General features: G+C 43.2%; 1 protein-coding gene across 1 annotated transcript in view; it reads left to right on the top strand.

Annotated features, from left to right (window-relative positions):
* The first annotated feature begins 930 nt into the window (after positions 1-930).
* The window catches only part of LOC109925352 (collagen alpha-1(XI) chain-like), a 67,746-nt gene continuing 42,748 nt past the window's right edge, over positions 931-25,928 (top strand). Inside the window, exons 1-3 of the mRNA XM_048616491.1 lie at positions 931-1,036; positions 1,167-1,334; positions 4,476-4,692. Coding sequence (XP_048472448.1) covers positions 931-1,036; positions 1,167-1,334; positions 4,476-4,692 — 491 coding nt within the window. The remainder of the gene's footprint in view (positions 1,037-1,166; positions 1,335-4,475; positions 4,693-25,928) is intronic.

Below are 25,928 nucleotides of genomic sequence, written 5' to 3'. Positions count from 1 at the left end.
AGACAGTCTGACAGTGAGCTGTTTAACCCCTAGTGCAGTGAGACAGTCTGACAGTGAGCTATGTAACACCTAGTGCACTGAGACAATCTGACAGTGAGCTATGTAACCCCTAGTGCACTGAGACAGTCTGACAGTGAGCTGTTTAACCTCTAGTGCAGTGAGACAGTCTGACAGTGAGCTATGTAACCCCCAGTGCACTGAGACAGTCTGATAGTGAGCTGTTTAACCCCTGGTGCAGTGAGACAGTCTGACAGTGAGCTATTGAACCCCCAGTACACTGAGACAGTCTGACAGTGAGCTGTTTAACCCCGAGTGCAGTGAGACAGTCTGACAGTGAGCTGTTTAACCCCCAGTGCAGTGAGACAGTCTGACAGTGAGCTGTTTAACCCCTCGTTCACTGAGACAGTCTGACAGTGAGCTATGTAACCCCCAATGCAGTGAGACAGTCTGCCAGTGAGCTGTGTAACCCCTAGTGCAGTGAGACAGTCTGGCAGTGAGCTGTTTAACCCCTAGTGGACAGCAAGAATCTGATAATGCTCTGTTTAACTGTTTGGTATCGGAAGAGCCTCCTGTCTGAACTGCTTAACCCCACATGTACAAACACTGTCTCACAGTGAGTTGTTAAATCCCTTTGTACCAGAGATACCTTTCCCAGTGGTCATCCACTATTCCAATCTAGTGGCACATTCTTCCTCAATTTGGATGGCCCTTGAACATCCATCATTGTGGTACAACAAGAGGCCATTCATCCTGTGTTCGTCAAACAGTTGTCCTTGACCATATTTAATGATTAGAGTTCATAGTAAGTGCAAATAAAAGGATTTTCCGATCCATTTTTGTGCTGGGTGTTTGCAACAGTCTAGAACTGGTGAGGTTTTGCTGGGCTTCCAGGGGGTGGGAACGGTCACCGTCGATCTTACAGCTGGTGGGATGGCAACAGGTTTAGCCCACGACACTGTGGGAGAGGTAACTGAGCAGGCCACGGATACCTCGATAGGGATGAGGTTAAAGATTCAGCAACTTTTAGGCCTGACAGGTAATTTCGAGAATCACCGTGGGATATGTGAGGCTCAGTTCAGGAAGATTCTGATGTCCTTATGGTGGATGTCCTTCTGTTACATCTGAGCACGCCACCTGACTGGCTGTCTTGTCTGTTTTCTCCACAGCCGATCCAGTAGATGTTTTACAAGTGTTGCAGTTTAACAGGTTACCTGAAGGAGTAAGGACGACCACAGGCTTCTGTCCCAAAAGGAAATCTGCCTCCAGCGCAGATGTGGCTTACAGAATATCCAAAAAGGCTCAAATCAGCGCCCCCACCAAACAGCTCTTCCCAGGTAAGGAGGATAGCACTGAGCATGCTGGGAAACTGGAAGACCTTTGCGCAGTGTCTGAAGATGCAGGTGCAGAGGAAGGGGAAAAGCTTTAACTAATGATCGGAGGCAACTATTTTTTCTACAGTAACCAGTACTTGCAGACTGGTGATTGACCATGGCCCTCTCACCCCATCATCCAGACTCACAGAGTGATAGTCTTTGGGCTGTATCCATGAATGCCGAATCCATGTGCTGTGGGTGTTTGAATCTGACAAGTGCTGCTTTTTGTCTGTTCCAGAATGCTAAGGGCTTAAGTAGAAAGCGACGTGTGGTCAAGTCGGGATTTGTTGGGTGGGAGATGATTTGTTGTAAAAGTTGGTTATACAAACATAGCAACATAGACGATAGGAGCAGGAGGAGGCCCTTTGGCCCTTCGATACTACAGCGCCATTCTTCACCATCATGGCTGATCGTCCAACTCCATAATCCTGATTTCTCTCCATAAACTTTGATCTCATTCGCTCCAAGTGCTATATCTAGCCGCCTCTTGAATGCATTCAATTATTTGGCATCACTGCTTCCTGTGGTAATGAATTCCACAGACTCACCACTCTTTGGGTGAAGAAATGTCTCCTCATCTCCGTCCTAAATCGTCTATCCGGAATCCTCACACTGTGACCCCTGGTTCTGGACACACCCACCATCAGGAACATCCTCCCTGCATCAACCCTGTCCAGCCCTTTTGGAATTTTATACGTTTCTATGAGATCCCCCCTCATTTGACTGAACTCCAGCGAAAATAATCCAAACCTAGTCAATCTCTCCTCATATGTCAGTCCCGCCATCCCTGGAATCAGCCTGGTAAACCTTTGCTGCACTCCCAGACAGCAACAGCATCCTTCCTCAGAAAAGGAGACAAAAACTGCACACGATATTCCAGGTGTGGTCTTGCCAAGGTCCTGTATAACTGCAGCAACTCATCCCTGCTCATGTACTCAAAACCTCTCGCAATGAAGGCCAACATGCCATTGGCCTTCTTTACCACATGCTGCACCTGCATGCTTACCTACAGCGACTGGTGCACAACAACACCCAGGTCCTCCTGCACACTCCCCCTCTCCCAATTTACAGTCATTTAGGTAGTAATCTGCCTTCTTGTTTTTGCTTCCAAAGTGAATAAGCTCAGATTTACCAAATTATACTACATCTGCCATTGATTTGCTCTCTCACCCAACCTGTCCTGATCATGCTGAAAAATCTCTACACCCTCGTCACAGTTCACCCTCCCACCAACTTGGTATCATCTGCAAACTTTGCGATGTTACAATTTGTTTCCTCATCCAAATCATCAATATATACTGTGAATAGCTGGGATTCCAGCACTGATCCCCGTGGCACCCCACTAGTTACTGCCTGCCAATTTGAAAAGGACCCATTAATTCCTACTTTTTGTTTCCTTTCTGCCAATCAGTTTTCTACCCATCCCAATACACTTCCTCCAATCCCATGCACTTTAATCATGGATAATAATCTCTTATGTGGGTCTTTGTCAAATGCTTTCTGAAAGTCGAAATAAACTACAACGACTTGCTCCCTTTGTCGACTCTACTCGTTATATCTTCATAGAATTCCAACAGATTTGTCAAGCATGATTTCCCTTTCATAAATCCATGCTGACTCTGTCTGATCCTGCCACTCCTTTCTAAATGCTCCGCTATAAAGACCTTGATAATGGATTCGAGAATTTTCCTTACTACTGATGTTAGGCTTCCTGGTCTACAATTCCCTGTCTTCTTTCTACCTCCCTTTTTGAATATTGGAGTGACATTAACTACCTTCCAATCTGCAGGGACTGTTCCAGAGTCTATAGAATCCTGGAAGATGACCACCACTATCTCTAGAGCCACTTCTTTAAGTACTCTGGGATGTCGATTATCTGGCCCTAGGGATTTATCCGCCTTCAATCCCATCAATTTTCCCAGCACCATTTCTGCACTAATATTGATCTCCCTCAATTCTCCCCTCTCACTAAATCTTGCATTCTCCAACATTTCTGGTGTCTGATTTGTGTCCTCTTTTGTGAAGACAGAACCAAAGTATGCATTCAGTTGTTCAGTCATTTCTTTGTCCCCTAATATACATTGCCCTATTTCTGTCTGTTGGGGACCTACATTTGTCTTCACCAATCTCTTTCTCTTCATGTACCTATAGAAACTCTTAGTGTCAGTCTTTATGTTCCCTGGAAGCTTACTTTCGCACTCAGTATTTTCCCCTTCTTATCAATCCCTTGGTCCTTCTTTGCTCCTCAGACATATTACTTTTCTTGGGCACTCTGTATGCTTCTTCCTTGGATCAGATACTAACTTTAATTTCCTTTGTAAGCCATGGATTGGCCCTCTTACCCATTCTGCTTTTGCGCCAGACAGTAATAAACAGTTATTGCAATTCCCCCGTGCATTCCTTGAATGTTTGCCATTGCCTATCCACTGTCATCCCTTTAAGTAACTCTCCCTAATTTTTCAAGGCCAACTCACACCTCATATCTTCATAGTTTCCTTTATTAAGAGTAAGTTATCTGACAGCATCATGTGTCACTGAGCTCTCTCTGTTTAACCCTCTTCACTCAGTGACTCTCCCTCATCCCTGTCACACACTGATTCTGCCCTTGTCCCTATAACCACTCCGAGATTATCTCCTGTACCTATGGTTACTGACTGACTCTTCCCTTAGAACACAGAACATAGAACAGTACCACACAGGAATGGACCCTTTGGTCCACAGTGTTGTGCCAAACATGATGCCAAATTAAACTAATCCCTTCTGCTGGCCCTTGGTCCATATCACTCCATTCCTCGCATATTCATGTGCTTATCTAAAGGTCCCTTAAATGTCCCTACTTTATCTGCCTAAACCACCATCCAGGCAGTGTTGCAGACTCCTACCACTCTCTGTGTAAAGAAACCTGCCCCTCACATTTCCTTTGAACTTCCGCCCCACCTTCCCTCACCTTAAATGTCTGCCCCCTAGCATTAGAAGTTTTAGCTCTAGGAAAATACTAATCTATGTGGCTACTAAATAATCCTTTCTTGTCACTCACTGACCCTTTCCTTATCTCTATGGTCACTGAGCAGGACTGATGAAATGACCCCTTCTCTTCTCCAGGAGGCACTCGATTCCCTGAAGACTTCTCTATCATGGCACTGGTGAAACCAAAGGCTGGAAACCAGGCTTTCCTGCTGTCCATCTACAGTGAGCAAGGCATGCAGCAGGTGGGAGTGGAGCTAGGCCGGTCACCTGTCTTCCTGTATGAGGACCACAGTGGGAAGCCTGCACCCGAGGACTACCCCATTTTTGGAGGCATCAATCTCTCAGATGGAAAGTTAGTAGATGGGACTGCTCTGTGTGTTTGTGTGTCTGTGTTTGTGTGTATTGGTCCCTGTGCTTTGTGTGTGCGTCGGTGTGTGCATCAGTCCCTGTGCTGTGTGTGTGTGTGTGTGTGTGTGTGTGTGTTTGTGTGTGTGTCAGTTGGTTCCTGTGCTTTGTGTGTGTGCAATCAGTCCCTGTGCTTTGTGCGCGTGTATCTGTTTGTGTCTATCAGTTCATGTGCTACATGTGTGCATCAGTTCCTGTGCTTTGTGCATGTGTCTCTGTTGTGTGTCAGTTCCTGTGCTTTGTGTGTGTGTGTCTGTTTGTGTGTATCAGTTCATGTGCTATCTGTGTGCATCGGTTCCTGTGCTTTGTGCACGTGTCTCTATGTGTGTGTGTGTGTGTGTGTGTGTTTATGTGAGAGTTCCTTTGCTTTGTGTGTGTCTCTATGTGTGTCTTTATCAGTCCCAGTGCTTTGTGTGTGTGAATCAGTCCATATGCTTTGTGCGTGTATGTACCATTCTCTGTGCTTTGTCTGTGTGTCTGTGTATATCGGTCCCTGAGCTTTGTGCGTGTGTGTGTGTGTGTATGTGTGTGTGTGTGTATCAGTCCCTGAGATTTGTGCATGTGTGTGTGTGTGTGTGTGTGTATCAGTCCCTGAGCTTTGTGCATGTGTGTGTGAGTGTGTGTGTGTGTCAGTCCCTGAGCTTTGTGCATGTGTGTGTGTGTGTGTGTCTGTCTGTGTGTGTGTGTGTGTGTGTGTGTCTGTGTGTGTGTGTCTGTGTGTGTGTGTGTGTCAGTCCCTGAGCTTTGGGTTTGTGTGTGTGTCAGTCAGTCCTCCTGCTTTGTGTGTGTGTGTGTGTCTGAACCAGATCAGTTACAATACTGATATCCTGCTTTTCATTGGGCTGGGTTCCTGACCATATCCTCTCCATTGCTAAGACCACCTATTCCCATTCCTGGATGATTGTCCATCTCAGTGTTCATCTCAGTGCATCTACTACTGAAACCTTCATCTGTGCCTTTGTTACCTCCAGGCTTGACAACTATAAGCTTCTCCTGCCTGTTCTCCCATCTTTTGCAAAAATTCATCTCAAACTCTGCTGCTCATAACTCACACCGAGCCTCATTTCCCTCTCAGTCCAAGACTCACCATTCCTACATAGTGTCAATTCTAATCCTTCTCTTCAACTCACTGTCTCTATAATCTCCTACAATCCCTTGACTCTCTGAGATCTCTGTGCTCCACTAATTCTGGCCTTTTGAAAAGCTGTGCCTGGGCTCCGAGATCAGGAATTCCCTCCCTAAACCTTTCTGTCTCTCCACTTCTGCTTTCTCCTATCAGTCACCTTAAAGCCCATCTCTTTGTGCTTTCGATCACTTCCTTAATTCTTATTTTATGGCTCATCAAAGAAAGTTTTCATCAAAGTTTGCTTGATAATCATTCCTGTGAAGTGTTTTCAGGGTTTTACTATGTTGAGTCAATACAAATTCTAACTTGTTGTTGTTATATGCTATGTTGGAGTGTTGTCTGTTTAGTTAGGCTCTTTCTATCAGTCTGTGCAGGTACATATGTGCATCAGTGCCTGAATCCATGGCAGCTCTATCTGTGCATGTATGTGTATGTGTCTGTGTGTGTACGTGTGTCTGATTTTCTTATATGTTAAACTTTGTGCATTCTGGATTGTCTGTTTCCTGAGCTTATTTTTAAAATTTGATTTGATTAATTATTGTCACATATGCCCCAGGTACAGTGAAAAGTTTGTTTTGTGTGTTGTACAGGCAGATCATACCATACAAAGTGCATTAGGGTAACAGTCTACATATGCCTGTATTGCTGTATGTGCAGGATTTTAGGCATAAATCTTTGAGTTTGGCTGCATCAATCTCTCATTACGCCTTTTCCCAGTTTACTCAAAAGTTTAGTGCGTCCTGTGTTCTGATGTCTGTGCAGTTCTCTATATTGCCTGTCTGCTCCTACATCTGCTTAGTGAGTTAGCTATCACAATCGGGAGTCATATATCCTATGGAAGAGGATTGGTGACGTAGTGAGTACTGCAGACTGTGGCATTGCATTTCAAAGAGAAATGGAAAGATGAGCTAGTGGGAAAAATTGTGGCAGATGGATTTTATTGCTGGAAAATGTGAGATCATCTACTTTGTAGCAAAAGGGTCAGACCGGGTGTTATTTAAATGGTGAAATAGTGGAAAGCTGAAGAGATTTAGGGAACCAGGTGCAGAACAGAGCACTAAATCAGAGTGGGCAGGCAGCAAATCTAAACCAAAATGATAAACTGAATGGCCATTTCCCTGTGTGTATGTCTGACTCTGTGTATCTCTCTATGACTCTGTTTCTATGACCATGCATATGTATCTGTGTGTGTGTGCGTGTGTGTGTGTGTGTGTGTATGCGTGTGTTTTTCACTCTGATTTTCTGTCTATTTTTCTATATGTTTTAAGCTGTTTATTTCTGTATCTTTGAATTTTTCTATGTATGTGTTTGAGTCTGTGACCATGTATCTCTGTGTGTGCGTCTGTTGTTTTCTATATCTGTATATTTATGTGTATTCTGTTTCGCTGTCAGTTTCTCTCTCCGTGTCTGCCTCTTTGTTTCCATGTCTGTACCTCTCCATGTGTCTGTATGAGCCTATGTATGTATAGCTGAACTGATTGGAAGCTGTACTGTCCCCTTTATCCCCTTGCTTAACAGGAATCTATCTAACTTTGCCTTAAATCAATTCAAGGAATCTTCTTCTCCCACCTTTTCAAGACAACAGTTCCAAACACTCATCAGACAGGAAGAGAAAAAGAATGTTTAATCATTGTTTTAAATGTGTGATCCCTAGATTATAGAATCCCTACAGTGTGGAAGCAGGCTGTTCAGCCCATCAAGTCCATACCAACCCTCTGAAGAGCATCCCACCCAGATCCAACCCCGTTAACTCTGTATAATCCATGGCTAACCCACCTAGACTGCACATCCCTGGACACTATGGTGAATGTAGCATGGGCAATGCATCTAACATGCACATCTTTGAACTGCAGGAGGAAACTCCATGCAGACAGAGGGAGAATGTGCAAACTCCCCACAGATAGTCACCCAAGGGTGGAATCAAACCGGGACCCTGGTGCTGTGAGTTAATGGTGCTAACCACTGAGTCACCACACTGCCCCTAGTTCTAGAGTCTCCCATAAGAGGGAACATAACAGGGGTGGCCGGATGGGATGCTCTTCCAAGGGTTGGTGTGGACTCGATGGGCCGAATGGCCTGATTCCACGCCGTACGCATTCTATTCTTTCCACACTTACTATTTAATGACTGCTCAGGATCTTCTATGATTCAATGAAGTCACCTCTTACTGTTTTAAATTCCAGCAGATGCAAACCTAGTCTGTCCAACCTTTCCTCACAAGACAACCCAATCATTCTAAATATTAGTTTGGTAAATCAGCTCTGAACTGCTTCCAAACCATGCACCTTTTCACTGAATTAAGGGACCAGTATTGAGTACGGTAGCGATCTCACCACTGCCCTGTATAACTGAGGCATAAGTTTCTTTCTTTTGTATCCGATTTCCCCTCATGAGAAATGGTACAATATTAGCTTTCTGAATTATTTGCTGTATCTGCTGACTAACATTTTGTCTATGAATGTGTCTGTTTGTTTCTGTGTATGTAGGTCTGTCTGTGAGTGTATGTCTCTCAAAGTCTGTTGTTTCCATATCTGTGTATCTCTCTGTGAATTTATTTTTCTGTGCACGACTGACTGCTTCTTTGAATGTGTGTCTTTTTGTCCTTCTGCGTCTGTGTATGTCTCTATGTACATGTCCCCTTCTGTGAATGTGTCTGAGTTTGCCTGTTTCTGGTTTTGTGCAGTTCTAACATGATTTCTTGGATCAGCATATTCTGAACACTTCCCTATTTGTTAGCTTACCTAAAATATACCTCAAAGATTAGGTTCTTGTTGAGACAGATGTCTTGAAGTTTATTAACACCAATTATTATTTGCATTCCTTTAATATCACTGATGTACACTAGGTTCTGTGTGTACTGATGCTCCTATATATTACATGAAGCTCACTGACTGAAAAACACAGTAGTTCCATTGTTCTGATAGCATAACTGAATGTGAGGCAAGTGCCTCTGTACTGAATGTCATATGTTATGTAACCATCTTAAGAGTACACTGACTGTCTATGCTAGACAACATTCCCCACTTCCTTCTGTAAGAAAAGGAAACCCTTTCTGATAATATGATGAGGATGCACAGTTATATATTTTCTATCAATGATTAGATAATGGTTTGTTCGACATATGACACAACCACATCTAGAGCTTAATTAGTTAACATATGTTAAGGTCATAAGACAATGGAGCAGAAGTATGCCATTCAGCCCTTCAAGTCTGCTTCACCATTCAATAAAATCATGACTGATCTGATAATCCTCAACTACACTTTCCTGCCTTTTTCACACACCCCTCTATTCCCTTACTGATTAAAAATCTGTCTGCCTCAGCTTTGAGTATACTTAATAACTCTGTCTTGGTAGTCCTCTGTGGTAAAGAATTCCACAAATTAATCACCTACTGAGTTAAGAAATTCCTCCTCATCTCTGACTTAAATATGCAACCTCTTATGCCCTTTGTTTCTGAACTCTCCCACAAAGGGAAGCAACATTTCTGCACCTATCCTGTCTTGCAGTCATAGAGGCATAGAGCTGTACAGCATGGAAACAGACCCTTCGGTCCAATTTGTCCATGCAGACCAGATGTCCTAAATTAATCTAGTTCCATTTGCCAGCATTTGGACAATATCCCTCTAAACCCTTCCTATTTATATACCCATCCAGATGCCTTTTAAATGTTGCAATTGTACCAGCCTCGACCACTTCCTCTGGCAGCTCATTCCGTACATGCGCCACCCTCTGTGTGAAAAAGTTGCCCGTTAGGTCCCTTTTGAATCTTTCCCCTGTCACCTTAAGCCTATACCTGCTAGTTTTGGACTCCTCTACCCTGGGGAAAAGACCTTGTCTATTTCCCCTATCCAGGCCCCTTATGATTTTATAAACTTCTACAAGGTCACTCCTCAGCCTTCGATGCTCCAGGGAAAATAGCCCCAGCCTATTCAGCATCCCCCAATAGCTCAAACCTTCCAACCCTGGAAACATCCTTGTAAATCTTTTCTGAACCCTTTCAAGTTTCACAACATCCCTCCTGTAGCAGGGAGACCAGAATTGAACACAGTATTCCAAAAGTAGCTTAACCAATGTCCTGTACAGTTGCAACATGACCTGCCAACTCCTGTACTCGATGTCAAGTCCTCTGAGAATGTTGTATGTTTCATTAAGGTCACCTCTCATTCTTCCAAATTCCAATGAATATAGGCCCAGTATCCTCAACCTCTATTCATAAGTCAGTCCCTCCATACCTGGTATTAGTCTAGTGAACCTTCTCTAGATTGCCCGTACATCTTTCCTGAGATAAAAGGCTCAAAGCTGTTCAGAAACTGACTTGGCTGTGAAGTCTTACTCTGAGATGTTCTGTCTGTGGTTGCCCATGGCTGTGTATCATTTGTCATAGGCATGTGGCTGTTGTCTGGCACGATACCTTCAGGATCTGTGTTGTCATCCTGTGTGACAGGTGCTTGATAGTATATACAGTGTTGCCTGTTTCACTACAGGACCTGACCATTGTTCATCTCAATGTCATATGATCTGGACACAATGGCGCAGTGTCTTTCCATGAGCACTTGTTGTTTGTGTGAAAATTGTAAACACTGATGCTTTGCCTTCCCTTCATGGGAGAGTCTAGGACCAGAGGGAATAGTTTCAGCATAAAGGGCACCAATTTAAGACTGAGATGAGGAGGAATTTCTTCCCTCAGAGGGTTGAGAGTCTTTGGAAAATCCTTGCTACAGAGAGCTGTGGGGACAGAGTCCTTGTGTATATTTAAGGTTGAGATAGATAGATTCTTGATCAGTAGAGTTTGAGGGTTACGCAGAAAGGGCAGGAAAGTGGACATGAGAAATTTCAGATCAGCCATTATCCTATTGAATGGTGGAGATCAGCCATTATCCTATTGAATGGTGGAGCAGGCTCAAGGGGGTGAATGGACTACTCCTGTTGCTATTTCGTATAGTCTTATGGTGGTTTATGTGTCAACACCCCTTGCAATAAAGGTGTTTTTGATTTTTCACACAATGTATTTAGGATTGATGATCATTTATTTTTAGCACTCCCTTGCTGCCATCATGTCATGTCTCTTGGGTTAAACATCACCATCAGTATGACAACAGTCTAAGGTGTTGTCATTTCTGTTGGTGTATACCATGAAGAGTGGATTCTTGTTCAGCTGGATGTTGTGTCCTTTATTAATGATACTAAGTATTTACATTATGATAATATCACAGAATAATACACAGTCTGGACCATTTTTTTATTCGCTTGTGGGACCTGGCCATTGCTGGCAGGGCCAGCATTTATTTCCTGACCCTAGTTACCCCTTGAGCAGGAGTTGGTCAACTGTCTTCTTGAACTGCTGCAGTCCATGTACTATACATAGACCCACAATGCCCTTCGGGAGGGAGTTCCAGGATTTTGACCCAGCAACAGTGAAGGAATGGCGATATATTTCCAAGTCAGGGTGATGAGTGACTTGGAGGGGAACTTGCAAGTGGTGGTGTTCCTACGTATCTGCTATTACTGTCCTTCAAGATGGAAGTGATCGTGAGTTTGGAAGGTGCTGTCTGAGGATCTTAGGTGAATTTCTGGCAGTGCATCTTGTAGATAGGACACACTGCTGCCACTGAGCGTCGGTGGCGGAGGGAGTGGATATTTGTGGATGCAGTGACAATTGAATGGGCTGCTTTGACCTGGATGGTGTCAAGCTTCTTGAGTGTTGTTGGAACCAAACCCATCCAGGCAAGTGGGGAGTATTCTATCAAACTCCTGACTTGTGCCTTGTAGGTGGTGGACAGGCTTTGGCGAGTCAGTGAGTTTACTCACTGCAGAATTCCTAGCCTCTGAACTGCTTCTTGGAGCCACTGTGTTTATTTGGTGAGTCCAGCTGAGTTTCTGATCAATGATATCCCCAGGATGTTGATAATGGCGCATTCAATGATGGTAATAGCATTGAATTGCAAGGAATGGTGGTTACAATGTTTCTTATTGGAGATGGCATTTGTGTGGTGTGAATGTTACTTGTCACTTGTCAGCCCAAGCCTGATATTGTCCAGAACTTGTCGCATTTGAACATGGACTACGTCTGAGGAATCGCGAATGGTGTTGAATATCGTGCAATCATTAGTGAACATCCCTATTTCTGACCTTGAGATGGAGGGAAGGACACTGACGAAGCATCTGAAGATAGTTGTGCCAAGGACACTACTCTGAGGAACTCCTGTCAAGATGTCCTGGAGTGAAAAATGACTGACTTCCAATAACAACAACCATCTTCCTATGTGCCAAGTATGACTCCAACCAGTGGAGTTTGTTCCCTGATACCCATTGATTTCAGTTTTGCTGTTGCTCCTTGATGCCACAGTCTGTTAAATGTGACTTTGATATCAAGGGCTGTCACTTTCTACTCATTTATAAAATTCAGCTCTCTCGTCCATGTTTGAACCAAAACTATAATGAGGTCAGGAGCTGAGTGGCCCTGACAGAACCCAAACTGGGCATCACTGAGCACATTATTGCTGAGCAGGTGCTGCTTGATAACACTGTTGATGACACCTTTCATCACTTTACTGATTGGCTGGGTTAGATTTGTCCTGCTTTTTGAATACAGGGCATACCTGGGCAGTTTCCACATTGTTGTGTCAATGCCAGTGTGGTAACTATACCAGAACAGCTTGGCTAGGGGAGCAGCAAGTTCTGGAGCACAAGTCTTCAGTACTATTGCTGGAATGTCAGGACCCACAGCCTTTGCAGTATTCAGTCTCCAACAGTGTTTTGAAATCATGTAGAGCTGAATCGAACTGGCTGAAGACTGGCATCTGTGATGCTGAGGACCACTGGAGGAGGCTGAGATGAATCGTCTACTCAGCACTTCTGGCTGAAGATTGCTGCGAACAATGCTTTCTGAAGTTATTGTATACATATAACTGACTGACTGACACATCACTGATTACATTGCGTTGACACAGTTACTGAAGGCAAAGTGGATAACTTTACACCAGATGTCAGAATGTTGTGATGTCATGTAAGTACCTGAAAGCTATTCTGCCCATCTAGTCTTGAATATATGCAATAAAACAACTCAACGTAGTTCTCTACTTGTTTGTCTATTTCTAAATGTGGACCTGTCTCTTTCTCCGTGTAACTCTCTGCATGTGTTTTCTCAGACTGTGTCTGTGTATCTCTCTTGACATGTATTTGTATATCTCTCCACGTGTGAGTCGGTTTGTTTCTGGCTATCTGTGCCTGTCAGTTTCTTTGTGCATGTATTTGAATATGTGCATCTGTGTGTCACTCTGAGTATCTTTCTAATGTGCATATTTTTTTTTACTGCAATGGTGTATCTGTCACTGCCTGTTTGTCACTATGTCTCTGTATCTTTCTACATGTGTGATTGATTCTTTCTATGCCTCTGTATTGCTGTGTAAGTTTCTGCCTTTTTATCTCTGGCTGTCTCTGTGTGGGTTTCTGTGTCATTGTATCTCTCTGTGGTCTCTGTTTGTTCAGTGTCTGCATGTCTCTTTCTGTGTCTGTGTTTATCTTGTTTGTTTTTGTGACTTTCTATCTCTCTCAATGAGTACATGTATATTTCTTTCTGTGACTGTATTTCTCTATGTCTGTCTTCTTGGTTGTGTCTGTTTGCATCTCTAGCATTGTGTGTCTGTCTCAGTGTCTGTGTATCTCTCTATATGTGTATATTTTTCATTCTGTTTCTTTGTATCCCTCTCTGTGTATATTTTTGTGACTGTGTACCTGTGTGCATGATTGTTTCTGTATCTACATATCTGTGTGTTTGTTTGTCCCTTTCCATGTCTATATGTCTATTAATGTCTGTCTTTTTGTTTCTGTGTCTCTGTATCTGTGTGTGTGTGTCTTTCTGTGTTTTTGTATCTCTGTGAATATCTGTTTTCCTCTGTTTGTGTATCTTTATGTGTATGTGTCTCTATGTTTCTGTATGTGTGTTATATGTCTCAATATGAGTGTTTTTATCTGTGCCTGGGTATCTCTGTGTGTCTGTTTGTTACTGTGTCTGTGTATCACTCGGTGTGTCTATTTCATTCTGTGTCTTTGTATCTTTCTGTGTGTGTCTGTTTCTTTCAGTGTCCGTGTAATTGTCTCTGTCTGTGTCTGTTCATCTTTGTGTCTGTGTGTGTGTGCCTGTTTCATTCTGTGTCTCTACCTATTCGTTTTTATCAGTTTGCTTTCATGACTTTGTATCTTTTCAAGTTTCTGTGTCTGTTTATCTGTCTCTGTGTGTCTGTTTGTCTCTGTGACTGTACTGTATCTTTCTGTGTTTGATTGCTAGTTTCTTTGTCTTTGTACCTCTCCGTGTCTGTTTATTTCTGTGTCTGTGTATCTCTCTGTTTGTGGTTGATTGTTTTTGTGGTTGGTTGTTTCTGCCTATCTCTCTCTCTCTCTCTGTGTGTGTGTGTGTGTGTGTGTGTGTGTGTGTGTGTGTGTGTTGTGTGTGTGTTGTGTGTGTGTGTGACTGTGACTATTTGCGTCTGTCTTGTGCATCAGTGTTTTTGTACCTCTCTACTTGTGTGTCTTGTTTTAGTGTTGGTACCACTCTGTGTGTCTGTTTCTGTGTGTGTGTATTTTTTTGATGCTGTATCTGTGTATTGTTGCACAAATGTATCTGTTTGTTTGTGTTTCTGTGTATCTGTGTGCATGTGTGTCTGTTTCTGTATTGGTGTAACTCTGTGTCTGTCTTTGTTTGTTTCTGTGTCACTATTTCTCCCTATGTTGTGCCTGCTCGAATCTGTGTCTCTGTATTTCTCCATGTGCACTTGCTTGTTTTTATGCCCGTATATCTGTCCATGGCGTATCTTGTTCTGTATATGTATTTGTTTATCTGTGTATGCATTTGTTTCTGTGTCTGTGTATCTGTCTGTTTCTGTCTTTGTGAATCTTTGTTGCGTGTGTCTTTTTGTTTCTGTGTATCTGTTTGTGTGTCCGTCTGTTTCTGTTTCCTGGACATATATCTACATATGTATCTGTTTGGTTCTGTGCCTGTGTATCTCCATTTATGGGTCATTATGTTTCCAACTCTGTTGGTTGTATGTATTTTTAAGTGCCTGTATATCTGTCTGTGTGTGACTATTTTTCTATTTGTGAATCTGTCCATATGTTTATCTGTTTCTGTATATCTATTTTTATTTGTATTTGCATTTTGCCCATCTCTCTATGTGCTTTTTGGTTTTATTCTGCGACTGTGTATCTGTTTATGAGTGTGTCTGTTTGTGTGTGTCTCTCTTTCTGTATGTCTATTAGTTTCTATTTCTGTGTATCATCTTGTGTGTGCATGTTTGTATGTGTGTCTGTGGATTTCAGTGTGTGTGTCTGTTTTGTGTCTGTGCTTGTGTATTTCAATGTGTGTTTGTCTGTTCATAGCTGTTTGTGGATTTCAGTGTATATTTCTGTTTGTAGCTGTCTGTGGATTTCAGTGTGTGTGTGTCTGCATATCTATTTGTGTGTGTCATTTTGTTTCCGTATCTGTGTATCTCTGTTTCTCTCTCTATTTCTATTTGTTTCTCTGTACGTCTGTATTTGTCGATATCAATACATCCGTGTCTCTGTTTATGTATGTGTGCATCTGTTTTTTGTGTAACTGTGTATCTGTGTGTTTTTGTTTCTGTTTCTGTGTATTGGTCTATATGTCTGTCTGATTGTTTCTCTGCATATCTGTCCACGTGTGTGTCAGTTTGTTTCTGTGTCTGAATGTTTATCTGTGTATGTTTGTTTCTGTGTCTGTTGTTTCTGAGTCAGTGTATTGCTATGTGTGTAACTTTTTTTCTGTGTCTAATCATCTCTCCATGCATGTGTCTGTTTGGTTTTTGTCTATATATATCCCTATGTGTATGTCATTTTGTTCCAATAATTGTGTATTTCTCTGTGTTTCTGTTTGTATCTCTGAATATCTATTTTATGTCTGTGATTCTCCATATGGGTACTGAGGAGGGGTCACTGGAACCAAAATGTTAACTCTGATTTCTCTCCACAGATGCTGCCAGATCTGTTGAGCTTTTCCAGCAATTTGTGTGTTTGTGTAACTCTCTATGTGTATCTCTTTTTGTGTAACCAAGTATGTGCATGTGTGCGTTTGCTTCAGTGAATGTGTATCCGTGTGTGTGTCTCTGTATCTGTCTATGTGTTTGTCTATTTGTTTGTGTATCTGTGTTATGTACTTGTGTTTGTGTCTGGGCATTCTCTCTGTCTCTGTTAGTTTCTGTGCATTTTTCCATGAATGTGTCTGTTTGTTTCTGTGTATCTGTGTACGTGTCTGTTTCTGTGTCTGTTTTTATTCAGTGGCTATGTATGTGTCTGTGCCTGTCTGTTTCTGTGGCTGTGTATCTGTCTGTGGCTATGTCTGTTTGTTTGAGTGTCTGTGTATGGCTCTATGTCCTTGCTTGTTTGTTTCCATGCCCTAGATGTTGGGCTTTGCTGGAAGATTTATTTTGGAGAATGCCACTACAGGGATGGGGCAGAATGAAACTGAGTGTAGCTGTGGACATGACCTGCCTCCGTGCTCCCACAATGTGCTGCAGTTTAATTAAAAAAAGAACAAAAGCCTTCCTCCAACTCTCATTTCTCAGTCTGTCTCTCCTGCCCAGTTCCCAGCCCTACCCATGCCATCCCAACTTCCTGTTGATCTCCTTACCCTATGGCCTCTCATAACCCTTCGACACAGTAAGGACTGTAGGTATTGGAAGCCAGAGTCAATAGATGTGAAGCCGGAAAAGCACAGCAGGTCAGACAGCATCTGAGGAGCAGGAAAGTCAACATTTTGGGCCAAAACCCTTCCCCAAAATGGTGTCTCATATTTCCAGGCTTTCTATAACCTGCAACCCACCTGCCCCATGTTCCCTTATATCCTGGATGCCAAGTTAATGTCAACCCATTCCCACCACCTAGCTCCCTGTTCCTTTTCACCTATGTGATCTGGTATCTATTATGTACCAACATCAAGAAACAAGGACAGGGGAGAAATGGCAAACTTCTAGCAATGAAGTGCTATATGTTCTCTTGAACTTCACGCTATTGTGAAATGTCCTCTCATTCATAAAAACAAAATTAACTATCTTTAAATTCCATCCTGTCAATCAACCTTGCAGAAGCTAATGATGTCATGCCATTGCAAGAAGCTTGGAATTCTCAGTCCCAAGTCAAGTTTCCAACATAATGTGGAGCCGCCAATTGAACTGATGGCACTCCCCTTGCTAATGGATCCTTGTGAAATCAGTCAGGCAGCACCATTCTAATGTGGGAATCCTCAGGCATATGGTAAGCCAGTTTGACAGTTCTTTGACAGTTTTGACATTTCTTGAGCTATGCCTCTTCATAGGATATGTGGAACAGTCCCATTTCTGCTTTTACACTGGCACCATCCCCCACCTCTTCCTCCGTTACATTGATGACTGTATTGGCGCTGCCTCGTGCTCTCATGAGGAGCTTTAACAGTTCACCAACTTTGCTAACACCTTTCATCCCAACCTCAAATTCAACTGTACCATCTCTGATACCACCCTCCCATTCCTGGACCTCTCTGTCTCCATTGCTGGTAACCGCCTCAACACCGACATCTATTTCAAGCCCACTGACTATCATAACTATGTGGACTACACCCACATTCCTGCAAGAATGCGATCCCTTACTCCCAATTCCTCCACCTCCGCCACATCTGCTCCCAAGATGGAGTATTCTATTCCTGGACATTCCAGATGTCATCCTATTTCAAGGACCGGAACTTCCCACCACTTCTGCCACCTACAATCTGACCTCACAACCAAAGAGATATTTCCCTCCTCATCCCATCTAACTTTCGTAGGGAGCGCTCACTCCATGACTCCCTCGTCCGCTCCACACTCCCCACTAACCCCACCACATCTGGTGCCTTTCCCTGCAACCGCAGGAAGTGCTACACCTACCCCTACACCTCACCCCTCACCTCCGTCCAAGGCCCAAAGCAAATCTTTCATATCAGACAGGTGTTCACCTGTACATTCTCCAACTTGGTCTACTGGAGAAACTTATTCAGCCAGAGAGTGGTGAATCTATGGAATTCACTGCCACAGAAGGCTGTGGAGGCCAGGTCATTGAGTACATTTAAGACTGAGATAGATAGGTTCTTGATTATCAAGGGGATCAAGGGTTACAGGGAGAAAGCGTGCGAATGGGGTTGAGGAACTTATCAGCCATGATTGAATGGCGGAGCAGACTCAATGGGCCGAATGCCCTAATTTCTGCTCCTATGTCTTATGGTTTTATGGTCTTACTGTATCCATTGCTCCTGATGTGGCCTCCTCTGCATCGGTGAGACCAAACGCAGTGTCAGGGACTATTTCATGGACCCTCTGCACTCTGTACACGACAAATGACAACACTTTCCAGTTGCCAACCAACTGAACTCCTCCTCCCACTCCCTGGGTGACATGTCCATCCTGGGCCTCCTCCAGTGCTACAATGACACCACTGGAGAAGCAACACCTCATATTCTGCCTCGGGAACCTACAGCCCAATGGCCTTAACATAAAATTCACCAGTTTTAAAATCTCCCCACCCCTGGTCTCATCCCACATCCAAACATCCCTTTCATTCCCGTCTTCTTGACCTGACACAACCTATCCATCTTCTTCCCCACTTATCCACCCTACCCTTCCCACCGTCCAATCCCCACCACCCACTATCTGCATGCAACCTATCACCACCCCAACTACCTTTCCTCAGCCCCACCCATCCTCCCTCCTGCCTCCTTGACGTGACCCAACCTGTCCATCTTCTCTCCCACCTATCCGCCCCACTCATCCCACTGACCAATCCCTACCTGCATTCACCTGTCACCAACCCACGTACCCTTCCCCAGCCCCAACCCTCCTCTCTCTATTTATTTCCCAGCTCCCTTCCCCCTCACCATTTCTGAAGAAGGGTCTCGACCTGAAAAGTCAACTTTCCTGCTCCTCTGATGCTGCCTGACTGATCCCCCAGTTCCATACTGTGTTGCTTTGTGGAGACAAGTCTTGATTTCTCATTGAGAACACCTATTATGTGACACTATCACAGTGCTAAATGGGACAAACTTCAAACAGATCTAGGAGCTCAAGACAGGACTTATCTGAGGCACTTTGGGTCATCAACAGCAGCAGAATTGTGCTCTGACACAATCTGTAACCTCATGGCCCGGCATATCCCCCACTCAACCATTACCAACAAGCCAGGGGATCAATGGAAACTGAAGGACGGCGTGCCAGGAGCAAAACCAGGCATACCTGAAAATCAGGTGTCAACCTGGTGAAGCTCCAAACAGGACTACTTGCGTGCCAAATGGCATAAACAGCAAGTGATAGACAGAGCTGTACGATCCACAGCCAACAGATTAAATCTAAGCTTTGCAGTCCTGCTACATCCATTCCAGAATGGTGGTGGACAATTAAACAACCACTGGAGGAAGAGGCTCCAAAAAAATTCCCATCCTCAATGATGGAAGAGTATAGCACACGTGCAAAAGGTAAGAGTGAAGCATTCACAACAAAGAGGTAGAAGGCTAAGAGGAGAGTTGAGAAGCATTTTTTTCACCAGTTTCTCCACTATTCTCTCTGTTTGTTTTGGAGAAGTTAAATCAGCAACTCTTGTAATATTGAAGCAGTATTCAGGTGTTTGCTATAGCTTCCAGGGCTATGGAACAAAAACTGCAAAATGGGATTCCTGTCATCTGAACATTGTTGACTGACATGGACATGATGGACCAAATGCCCTACTTCTGAGCTGTAAACATGAATGAGTGATTGAAACTTCAGCCAGAAGTGCTGAGTGGATGATCCATCTTGGCCTCCTCCAGTGGTCCCCAGCATCACTGATACCAGTCTTTAGCCAATTCAACTCATTCCATGTGATATCAAGAAATGGATAGAGGCACTGGATACTGTAAAGGATATGGGCTCTGAAAACATTCCAGCAATAATACTGAAGACTTGTCTTCCAGAACTTGCTGCTCCCCTAGTCAAGCTCTTCCAGTACAGTTACAATACTGGCATCTACCTGACAATGTGGAAAATTGCCCAGGTATGTCCTGTATCTAGAGAGCAGGACAACCCAACCCGGTCAATTACTGTCCCATCAGTCTCTCGATCATCGGTAAAGTGATGGTGGAAAGTGTCATTAACAGTGGTATCGAGGTAGCACCTGCTCAGTAATAACCTGCTCAGTAACATCCAGTTTAGGTTTTGCTAGGGCCAGTCAGCTCTGGACCTCATTACAGCCTTGGTTCAAACATGGACAAAAGAGCTGAATTCTAGAGGTGTGATGAGAATGATAGCCCTTGACATCAAAGTTGCATTTGACCAAGTGTGGCATCAAGGAGCCCTAGCAAATATGTAATCAATGGGTATCAGGGGTAAACTCTCCTCTGGTTGGAATCATGCTTTGCACATAGAAAGATGGTTGCGGTTGTTGGATGTCAGTCATGTCAGCTCCAAGATATCTCTGCAGGAGTTCCTCAGGGTTGTGTCCTAGGCCCAACCAGCATCAGCCAATATATCAATGTTCTTCCCTCCATCATAGGGTCAGAAGTGGGGATGTTTGCCAATGATTACATGTTGTTCAGCACCATTTGTGACTCCTCAGATACTGAAGCAGTCCATGTTCAAATGCAACAAGATCTGAGCAATATCCAGGCTTGGGCTGAATGGTTCTGTGTAACATTTGTGCCGCATAAGTGTCAGGCTATGACGCTCTCCAACAAGACAGAACTGCCTAACATCCAATGGTCTGATTCCTAACTCTATTTTTGAATCACCACTATCAACATCCTGTGGGGGTGGTGATGGTAAATATTTTGGCTACTAGAGTAGGTCTAAGGTTAGGAATTACAAGGCACAAGTCAGGATGGAATACTCCCCATTGCCTGAATGGATGCAGCTCCGACAACAATCAAGGAGCTTGTCACTATCCAGGACAAAGCAGTCCACTTGACCAGCACCACATCCACAAACAACCACTCCCTCAATCTCCAATGCATAGTAACAGAAGTGTGTACCATCTAAGTGGTGCAGTGTAGAAATTCACCAAAACTTCTTAGAAAGTACCTTCTATTCCATCCTATCTGACTGGATCAAAGGTCAGTATCGCAGAGCCAGAATTTCTCAATTGTGCACTGCATGCGGGAAGGAAAATCAGGGTCTCTAACACTGCACTGTTCTGTGTGTGCATCAGTCTGTTTAACTGTCTGTGCATTGTCCTGTATGTGTGTCAGTCTTTGCACTGTCTATACATTGCCCTGGAGGTGTGTTGGCCTGTTTTACTGTCTGTGCTTGTTCTGTGTCAGTCTTTGCTCTATTTGTACATTGTCTTGTAGGTGTGTTGGCCCATTTCACTGTCTCTGCATTGTTCCGTGTGTGTGTCAGTGTTTGCACTGCCTGTATGTTGTCTTGTAGCTGTCTTGGCCTATTTCACTGTCTGTGCATTGTTCTGTGTGTCAATCTTTTCTTTGGCCTATTCTTTGCTCCTTGTGTTTGTGTGTAAGCATTTTGCTTTGTCGGTATGTTGCTTAGGCCTGTCTGTATCTGTCTATGATGGTGGATTATTTGCAGTGTATGTGAGTTTGTATATATGAGACTCAGTCTGTGTAGTGTTCTGCATTTATGTGTCTATCTCATACTTTTTTCTGACTGTGTCTTTTTCTCTATGTGTCTGTCTGTTCCTTTATTTATATGTTATTCTTTGTGCATACCTTTATGTCACTTTGCTTCTTTTATCTGTTTGTTAGTTTGTTTCTGTACCTATAAATTGTTCTATGAGATTTCCATTTTCTGTGCTTATATATCGTTCTGAGTGTGTTTTTATTTTATTCAGTCTTGGGATATGAGCATTGCTGGCTAGGCTAACATTTATTGCCCAAAGTGTAGTTAGGAATCAACCATATTGCACATGTAGACCAGACCAGGGAAGGATGGCTGTTCACTTCCCAAAGGAACATGGGTGGCACGATGGCTCAGTGGTTGGCACCACTGCCTCACAGCGTCAGGGATCCAGGCTCAGTTGCAGTCTTGGGTGACTGCCTGTGTGGAATTTGCATGTTCTCCACATGTCTGTGTGGGTTTCTGCTGGGGACTTTGGTTTCCTCCCACAGTCCAAAGATGTGCAAGTTAGGTGGTTTGGCCATGCTAAATTGCTTATTATGTCCAGGGATGTGCAGGCTAGGTGGACTAGCCACGGGAAATGTGGAGCTTTGGGGCTAGGATGAGGGTCTGGGTGGAATGCACTTTGGAGGGTCTGTGAAGACCTGATCGGCTGAATGGCCTCTTTCTGCACTGTAAGAATTCTATGATTCTATGATATGTCAGCCTATACATGTCTGTGTTCAATTCTGATGTCCATGTGAGTCCATTTCTATTTAAGTTTGTTACTCAGTCTACTCATTGTCCTGTATGTGTTCTAATGTTAGCAATTTGCTTTGTGTGTGTGCCAGTCTATCTGTTGACCTGGATACTGGCATATGTGCATGTGCGCATGAATCAGTATGTTTCTTTGTATTAATTTGTGCCTTTTCAGACATTTCTATGTATGTATATTTTTCTGTATACCTTGGTATGTCTGTATGGGTTGTATTGTTTGTTTTGTGTGTTTATGTCACATCTATTTTGTGTCTTGCTGTGTATGTGTTGTGCAATGTATCTTGCATTTGTTCCAATGTCACTTTTGTTCTTCTATCCATCAACATGCGTTTGTTCAATGTCACTTTTGTCCTTCTGTCCATCTATATCTGTGGTTTACTCCGCTCTTGTATTTCAGGCTGATCTCCAGTTATGTATTATATTTGTATGTGTTGGCTTGTTTATATGTTTATATACTATTCTGTCTGGTTTCAGTCTGTCTACTATTCTGTGTGTCTGGTTCCAATCAGCATACTGTTATCTGTCTGGATCCAGTCTGTGTATTGTTCTCTGTGTCTCGTTCCAGTCTGCGTGTTATTCAGTGTGTCTAGATCCAGTCTTGTATTTCTCTGTTTGTCAGGTTCAAGTCTGCTCATTGTTCTGTGTGGTGTTCCAGTCTGTATATTGCTAGTTCTGTTTGTTTCAGCCTACGTATTGCTCTGTTTGTATTGTTCCTGTCTCTGTATTGTTCCGTGTGTCTGGTTCCAGTCTGCACATGGTTCTGTGTGTCAGGGTCGTGTCTTTTTGTTCTGTGTATGTGGATCTAGGCTGTGTGTGTCCATTTGCAGTTTGTGTGTTGCTCTGCATTTCTGGTTCCTGTCTGTGTATTGTCTCTGTGTGTCTGGTACCAATCTGTGTATTGTTTTCTCTGTTTCATTCTAGTCTGTGTATTGTTCAGTGTCTAATTTGTCTAGTCTGTGTGTTGTTCTGGGTCCTGTCTGGATTATTCTTTGTGTCTGATTACTGTCTTTGCATTATTCTATGTGTCTGGTTGCAGCCTGTACATTCATTAGTATGTTTGGTTCTAGTCTGTGTATTATTTTGTCTGTCTTGTTCCTGCCTGTGTATGCTGCAGTCTGTTTCCAGTCGGTGCATTGTTCTGTCTGGTTCTAGTCCGAGTATTATTCTGTCTGCCTGAATCCAGCCTGTACATTGCTGTGAATGTCTAGTTTCAGTCTGTGTATTTTTTTTTGGGTTTTGTTCCAATCTGCATACTGTCTGAATGTATTTTTGCAGACTGTGTTGTTCCATATGTGGGGGTCCAGTCTGTGTGTTGCTCTGTCTGTGTGGGGGTCCAGTCTGTATATACTCTGTGTTGGTCCAATCTCTGCGTTGCTCTGTCTGTGTGTGGGTCTAGTCTATGTATTGCTGTGTCTGTGTGTGGGTCCAGTCTGTGTATTGCTCTGTGTGTGGGCCCAATCTGTGTATTGTCCTCTGTATTTCATTCTAGCCTGTATTGCTTTATGTGTCTGATTCCGGTCAATGTTCTGTTGGGTTCTTGTATTGTTCCGTGTGGTTTCAGTCTTTGTCTGGTTCCTGTCTGTGTATTAGTCTGTGTCTGTGCTTTCAGTCTTTACACTGTTCTGTGTGTCTGGTTCAAGTCTATGTATTCTCCTGTACGCCTGTGTTCAGTTTGTGTATTGCTCTGAGTTTCTGGTACCTGTCTGTGTATTGATCTCTCTCTCTCATTCTCTGTGTAATGCTGTGTGAGCATCTGGATCCAGTCTGTGTATTGTTCTGTGAGTCTTTTTACAATCTGCCTATTGTATGTTTGTTTTTTTGCATGCTGTGTATTGTTTTTGTGTCTGGTTCACGTCTGTATGCTATTGTGTGTCTGGTTTCAGTCTGTGTATTATTCTGTGGTTCCAGTCTCTGCCTTGTTCTGTCCAGTTATAATTGGATTATTGCTCTGTGTGTCTGGGTCCTGCCTGTATTACATTCTGTGCCTGGTTACTGTCTTTATATTGTTCTGTCTGGTTCCTGTCTGTGAAGTGTTCTGTATGTCTGCTTCCAGTCTCTTTATTGTTCAGTATTAATGAATCAGTCTCTGTATTGTTCTCTGTGTTTCTGGTTGCTGTATGTGTATTGTTTTGTCTGTTTACTATTTTGTGTGTCTGCTTCCAGTCTATGCTGTTACGTGTGTCTGGTTCCACACTATGTATTGCTGCATCTATGTGTGGGCCCAGTCGGTGTATTGTTCTCTCTGACTCTAGTCTGTGCATTATTCTATTTGGTTACAGTTTGCATATTGTTCTCTATGTCTCATTCTAGTCTGTATTGTTCTATGTGTTTGGTTCCAGTCAGTGTTCTGCTGGGTTCTAGTCTGCACATTGTTACCTCTGTCTCATTCTGGTCTGTGTTTTGTACTATGTGTTAGGTTCCAGCTTGTGTATACTGTGTGTCTGATTCCAGTCTGTGCACTGTTCTGTCTATCAAGTTAAAGTCTATTTATTGTTCTGTGTGTCTTATTCTGTGTATTTGTTTCCAATCTGTGTCTTGTTCTGTCTATCCATTTCCAGTCTATATATTGCTGTTAGTGTCTGATTCCAGTCTATGTATTGTTCCATGAATCTTGTTTCTGCCTGCATATTGTCTGTATGTCTTTTTGCAGTCTGTGTATTGCTCCATGTGTATGGGTCTGTCTATGTATTATTCTCTCTGGTTTAAGTCTGTGAACTGTTCAGTCTGTCTGTTTCAAGTCTGTGTATTGTTTTGCCTGTTTTGTTCCTTTCTGCATATTCTGCAGTCTGTTTCCGATCTGTGTGTTGTTCTGTCTAGTTCCAGTCTGCGTATCACTCTGCCTGTCTGCTTCCAGCCTGCAAATTGCTGTGAATGGCTGGTTTCAGTCTGTGTATTTTTCTTTGGGTCTTGTTCCATTCTGTATGCTGTCTCAATGTGATTTTTGCAGTCAGTGTATTGTTCTGAGTCAAAACAGAAGTTGCTGGAAAAGCTCAGCAGATCTGGCAGCATTTGTGAAGAGAAATCCCAGTTAACATTTCGGGTGACCCTTCCTCAGAACTTGTTGTTCTATTGTTCTAAGTGCCTGGTTTCCAGTCTGTACTATTCTGTATGTCTGCTTCCAGTCTGTGTAGTGTTGTGTGTGTTTGGGACCTGTCTGTATATTGTTCTGTCTTGTTTCAGTATGTATATTATTCTGTCTATTTCTTGTCTGTGCACTGTTCATTGTGATTCTAGTGCATGTATTGTTCTGAGTGTCTGGATCAGTCTGTGCATTGTTCTGTGTATCTTGTTCCCACCTGCACACTACCTGTATGTCTTTATTGCAGTCTGTGTATTGCTCTGTTAAGTCTGTTTCAGTCTGTTTATTGTTCTGCATGTTCGGTTCCAGTCTGTTTATTGTTCTGTGTGCCTGGTTCATTGTATCATTCCAGTCAGTGCACTGTTCTTTTTGGTTCCAGTCTGTGTATCTTCTTTCTCGTTTCAGTCTTTGTATTGTCTCTGTGTCTTTTTTCAGACTGTATTGTACTGTGTGTCTTGCTCTTGTCTGTGTCATGTTTAATGTGTCTGGTTCCACTCTGTGTATTGTCCTTTGTGTTTGGCTCCAGTCTGTGTACTGCTCACTGTCTGAATGATTCCTTTCTGTGTCTTGGTTGGTGTTTGTCTGGTTCCAATCATTTAGGGGAT

Source organism: Rhincodon typus, chromosome 35 (genome assembly GCF_021869965.1).
Source record: "Rhincodon typus isolate 14 chromosome 35, sRhiTyp1.1, whole genome shotgun sequence".
In the NCBI taxonomy this organism is placed as follows: domain Eukaryota; kingdom Metazoa; phylum Chordata; class Chondrichthyes; order Orectolobiformes; family Rhincodontidae; genus Rhincodon; species Rhincodon typus.
This window is presented reverse-complemented; position numbering and strand designations above follow the sequence as displayed.